General features: G+C 42.0%; 1 protein-coding gene across 1 annotated transcript in view; it reads right to left on the bottom strand.

Annotated features, from left to right (window-relative positions):
• Window positions 1-647: 647 nt before the first annotated feature.
• The window catches only part of TRMT9B (tRNA methyltransferase 9B (putative)), a 68,152-nt gene continuing 62,799 nt past the window's right edge, over window positions 648-6,000 (bottom strand). Inside the window, exon 6 of the mRNA XM_055567225.1 lies at window positions 648-3,459. Coding sequence (XP_055423200.1) covers window positions 2,426-3,459 — 1,034 coding nt within the window. The 3' untranslated portion in view covers window positions 648-2,425. The remainder of the gene's footprint in view (window positions 3,460-6,000) is intronic.

Here is a 6,000-nt window from a genome sequence, read left to right as displayed (position 1 = left end):
TTGTAGGTGGATTCTTTACTGTCTGAGCCACCAGCGAAGCCCACATATATACAAAGTAAAGAATCTGCCTGCAATATAGGAGCCACAGGAGCTATGGGTTAGATCCCTGGGTCGAGAAGATCCACTGGAGGAGGACATGGCAACCCACTCCATTGTTCTTGCCTGGAGAATCCCATGGACAGAGGAGCCTAGCTGACTATAGTCCACTGAATGACAAAGAAGACTGAAGTGACTTAGCACACACGTATGCGAGTGTGTGTGTGTGTGTGTGTGTGTGTGTGTGTATATACACATATATATATATATATACCTCTCCAAAGAGAGAAGTAAGATTTAAGAGTATTTTTCACATGAATATACCAAAGAGAGATTATCAACTGGAACGTCAGTTGTTTGCATACAAAATAATCTGAGTGAATAGAATCCTTGTGCTCAGCAGTTGAAGACTGAAAGATTGGTAGTATTAGTGTTTTTTAATTTATAGCCTTGTCAAATCAAAATTATGTGAAAATATTCTTCTCTCAAAAACCATTCTAGAGAGTTAGCTTATATAAAGTGGTGTGTGTGTGTGTGTGTGTGTGTGTGTGTGTGTGTGTGTGTAGGAGGTTGCACATAAAGGTTTGCTCAAAGCTTTTCTGGCGCCATCTAATGAACTGAGTTCCACGTAAGTGGTGGAACTTACATGGTGGCTTCCCTCCCAGAAAGCCATGACTTTAAAAACAGATTTCAAGCAACAAGGCTGGTAATGAAGATGTATGTGACAACGGATTTCAAGGAGAGGAAAAATCCATTCGTAATAGAAGGGTCATCAAGCCTTAATTATAAGAATGTCTCTGACTCTGAGAACATTTCTTTCCAACAAAAACCCCACTTATACTCATGGCTTAATATCCTCATTTAAGAAATGGAAGACATTAAATTAAATTTTAATTTATATTCCACTTTTATGTCTGTTTTTATCATCCCTCTAATGCAGACTGTGTGCAGAACAATACAAATCATAGATCTCATTTCCACCCAACAGCCTCATCAACTGAAAAGGTGATGACACCATCTTATTTTGAGGCCAAGAGAGTAATAAACTTCAGTACTTTCAGATGCACATTAAAAATAATCCTTTAAACTTCTTTGAAAGTATCATCAGCATTTTTAGTTAGAGCACAATCACTGAAGAGAAAAAGTTATACAATTTTAGTAATTTCAGTGGAAAGCAAAACAAGAATTGGGTATCTTCCAGGTTTACAGTACCCATACAGTAAAAAGGCTTTTGTCAAGTGTTGATTCTCTCCTCATTAAGGAACTGTCTGAGACTGTATTCCTGGGTCAACTCATGCCTGCTTTTCCTAATCATAGCTATGTCTCAGTGTCCATGACATGGATATAAACAGATCCATGGTTAAAAGTAAACAGATGTGGTGATCAGGCAATGCCCACCTATCCATTTGTCTATAAAGTGGCAGAAATTGAACCTTTAGTTAGTAAGATTTGATTGTCTAAATTCTTACTACAACCATTAAAATGTAGTCCCTTTCAAGAGGATAAATGCCCAGATATTATTGTTTAAAATCCAATAGTTAGCCCTCCACCAAGTCCAAATATCTTGCACTTTAATGATCTACTTGTATCGAGAACCAAAATAAAATGCTGCTTCAACCAGATTTTTATTTTCTAAATATCCCTTCAGTGCATAAGAAAAGCATCATTCCCAGATGAAAATTCATTAGTCAGTCTTGGACCTTCCGTGACTGGATACTCCTGCTTCTAATAAGGTTCGAAAAATACCTCCTGGATGACTTGCAACATCTTCTAGTGCCCACATATCTACTCTGCAGGCTGACAGTGCCTTTAAAAGCCCTCTGGGCAACATCAAAAACCTTGTTATTTACTTACCTTGAAGCAAGCTCGCTTATCATTTAGAAAAGTTCTCAGAACCCTGCTTGTCTCTCTCCACTGTCTCTCACCTTTCTAAAGACTTTAAGCATAAGCAAGGCCTTGGCCATGAAATAATTGATCATATTTGTGAAGTGGTAAATTATAACTAGAGATAGGAATTACCCCCTTACTGCATACAAATGATGTTTTTACAAGGTATACTTAAAAGCAGAATCTTTTGAAATCACAATATAATACTGAAAAACATGTACACATGTATTGTTAGGGCAATTCGCCCATATTGGAGTTCATGTTCTATTGCTTCTTCAGATCTCTTCTATTAACCTTTAACCACAAAGACTTTGTCAGATGCTTTAGATAGCCAAGCACTGCGCTTGACTGAAAAGATGCTGAATTCATAGTCTGTAGAGAATCTAAATAGATTAAACACAGACCAAATAACAACATTGGATGTCAGTTCCAGGAACCACATCACAAACTCAGTGAGAAGAACGTGGTTCCTCTTTTGAAGGGCGTGTCTGAGATGATCCCATCAGTCACAGCTCTCCCTCTTCTCTGCAATGACACACCAGTTGCCGTGGTCGTTCCCAGAGCTCAGAATATGGAGCTCCGACACACTCTCCTTCAGCAGGCCACAGAGCTCACCTTCTCGAAACACGTGGTAATAACGCATAAAGGCTCTGGAATCCAAAACGTCAGGCTGTTGTTCTTCGACAGAAATGGCGTCCCCTGGGTTGGAGTCTGTGGAATCTGCTGCAGAAATCCTCCTCCATAATTTACTACCAGAAGTGGTGCCCTCTTCTAAGTTATCTTCATCCACGCAGCTCTCCTTAGCATTGGTGCCACTCAGAAAATTCCCATCTCCGTTTCTCCTTATGACTCCGGGATGGTCTCTGTTTAGGTGTTTGCATGTGGTGGGTGCCCTCAGCCACTCCCGAGGTCCTTGAGACGGCTCCACAAACACTTCCTCATCTAAATTTTGCTCTCCTGCTGACAAAGTCTCTGGATGACCTAAGTCGAAACTTGAGTGTCTTGAAGGCTGGATGGATATTGCGCTATTGACCCAACTTTCTGTGCTTTTCAGGGGTCTCACTTTTTCAATTTGCTTCCTCAGAGTGGATTCATCCAAAGATCTAGAGGAAAACCAGGAGCGAAACGATTTCCCCAGTGTGTTATAGAATCCGTTTTCTTCCTCGCCTTCCTTGGAAATATTTGCACAGCAGGTGCCAGCCAGAACAGAGTCACAGTCCACACTGTGGGACCGCTTCGAGTTGCAGCGCCCCTCAAAACACACGGAACAGTGACAGGCGGAGCAGGCCGGGTGGTAGGGATGGCCTCTTTCTGGGTGCCCACAGTCCTGCTTTCTCCCCGGCTGGCCAGATTCCGAGAGGCGTTGGGAGCACAAGGCTTTGTTCCAGGGAACAAGCACGTCTTGCTTCTCAAAGTGCCGGTTCTTCTGTTCCATGGCCCAAACATAAATCATCAGCTGGCCCCCAGGAACTAGGACCCTGGCCATTTCTTTTATGGCTCTGATTCTTCTTTGTTTTGTAGAAAAATGATGTATGACTGAAAAAGAAGAAACTGGATCTCAATGTGTATACACATTTATAGACTAGTATTTTCTATATAAATACTAGTCGACACATTTATAGACTAGTGTTTTCCATATAACAGTGATGCAATTTTGATGAATACTGGAGTAGGTTACCATTTCTTCCTCCAGGGGATCTTCCCAACCTAGGGATTGAACCTGCATATCTTGCATCTCCTGCATTGGCAGGTGGATTCTTTTCCCACTGTGTCACCTGAGAAGCCCTTGACATGTTGTAAGTACTCCTTATTTCCTGCAGCTTGGGCAGATGGTAGAAATAGCACAGACCTGGTTTCATGAGAAGCATAATTTTTAACTTTGTTTCCTATATCGGCAGACCCTGGAGATACTGTGGGTTTTCTTCCAGACCACTGGAATGAATAAAGTCACACGAATTCTTGGTTTCTCAGTGCATGTAAAAGTGATACTTACACTATACTGTAATCAGTTAAGTGTGCACTAGCATTATGCATTAAAAAAACAATGTATGTACCTTAATTTAAAAATATTGCTAAAAACTGCTGACCATCACTTGAGCCTTCCATAAGTCATAATCTTTTTGCAGCAGTACACCTAAGATCACAGGTCACCACGCAAAGATAATGATAATGAGAAAGTTGAAAAGGTTACTAAAATGTGACACAGGGGCACAAAGTGAGCAAACGCTGTTGGCAGGACGGCGCCAGTAGACAACAGGCTCAGTGCAAGGTTGCCCCAACCTTCCATTTGTAAAAACGCAGTGTCCGCAAAGTGCAACAAAATGAGATATGCCTCTGCTTATTAGACAGCTGCTGCTGCTGCTGCTGCTGCTGCTAAGTCGCTTCAGTCGTGTCCGACTCTGTGCGACCCCACAGACGGCAGCCCACCAGGCTCCACCGTCCTGGGATTCTCCAGGCAAGAACACTGGAGTGGGTTGCCATCTCCTTCTCCAATGCATGAAAGTGAAAAGTGAAAGTGAAGTCGCTCAGTCATGTCTGACTCTTAGTGACCCCATGGACCGCAGCCTACCAGGCTCCACTGTCCATGAGATTTTCCAGGCAAGAGTATTGGAGTGGGGTGCCATTGGCAACTAATCTTGGACAATTATGTAACTTCTCTGAACTCTGTCTCTTCATGTATAAGAAGACACCTAGAATAAACAATCTGTAAGGCCTCTTCCAGTTCTAAAATCCTGTGAATTTCGTTAGCCAGAAGAATGACCAGTGTGAATTAATACAATTTGAAAGGGAGAGCTAACCCTAAGTTAGGTAAATGTTCCCTAGCAGAATTCTATGAAATAACTTGTTTTAATGAATGATCTGTACTTCTGAAGCATCACAAGATTGACACCACTGGTTGATTAATACAGTTGGTTAATAATCAAGCAAGTGTAAGTAGAGAAAATGTTAAAAAAAAAATTTCTGTTTAGAAAATGCAAAGGTAAGCCATCCAACCTCCAAACCAAATGATTCCTTATAATTTTTAATAATGTTAATATAATATGAAATTGTATTTACTTAAGAAAAAGCAACTTACTGGTCACTGTTTTACTTGCAGTTCTTTGCAAGTTAAAATGAGAGTCAAGTGGGATTGCCTGTATCTAGTCTTAGGGGGGTTATTAGATGCATTTTTATCAAACAGGATTTAGAAAGTACTAGTCTGTTGTCTATGGGGTCGCACAGAGTCAGACACGACTGAAGTGACTTAGCAGCAGCAGCAGCAGCAGTCTGTGAGCTCCTAGAGTTTAATCACACTGTGTCAAGAAAAAACATCACATTATTTTTCCTCACACAAGCTTATCACTTATTTCAGGTAGGAAATTGGCTCTAAAGAGAGTCTGGACATTGCTGCTCAGATGTGAGTAGAGGGGCTGAAACAGTGCCTGTAACCTTAGCATAATGCAGAGGTACAAATAAATCTCTTTAGTTTCCACAGCACAGAGAGCTAGTAAATGTCTAAAATGAGATTATTATATAGATAAAGCTGTCAAAGCGAGGTTATCCAAGAGGCACACTTTGTGTTGTTCCCAATCAGGTTTGCTTCCCCATCAGCAGAGCACAAACCCTGGTTTCTCTTACTATACCATGCAGGAACCTAGAGGCCTGAGGTTCAAATGCATTCAGGTTAGTTATTTACAGCTGTGCTGGGTCTGCGTTACTGCATGGGTTTTTCTCTAGCTGTGGCCACTCTCTGGTCGCAGTGCGCAAGCTGCTTATTGCGGTGGTCTTGTCGCAGAGCACAGGCTCCAGGCCTTGAGGCTTCAGCAGTTGCGACACACGGGCTCAGTAGTCGCAGCTCCCGGGCTCTAGAGCACAGACTCAGTAGTTGGGGTACACGGCTTAGTTGCTCCCTGGCATGTTGGATCCTCCCAGATCAGGGATCAAACCTGTGTCTCCTGCACTGACAGGCGATTCTTTACACTGAGCCACCAGGGAAACCCTCAGATGCATTTAGAGAACAAGACACCAGTGTATTTTGTCCTGGATCTAGCAGTGACCAGCTTTGTGATTGTTGACTGATCACTTTACTTCACTAGG

This window comes from Bubalus kerabau, chromosome 2, assembly GCF_029407905.1.
Source record: "Bubalus kerabau isolate K-KA32 ecotype Philippines breed swamp buffalo chromosome 2, PCC_UOA_SB_1v2, whole genome shotgun sequence".
Taxonomy (NCBI): domain Eukaryota; kingdom Metazoa; phylum Chordata; class Mammalia; order Artiodactyla; family Bovidae; genus Bubalus; species Bubalus kerabau.
The sequence above is the reverse complement of the archived record's forward strand: the minus strand, read 5'-3'. Positions and strand labels throughout refer to the sequence as shown.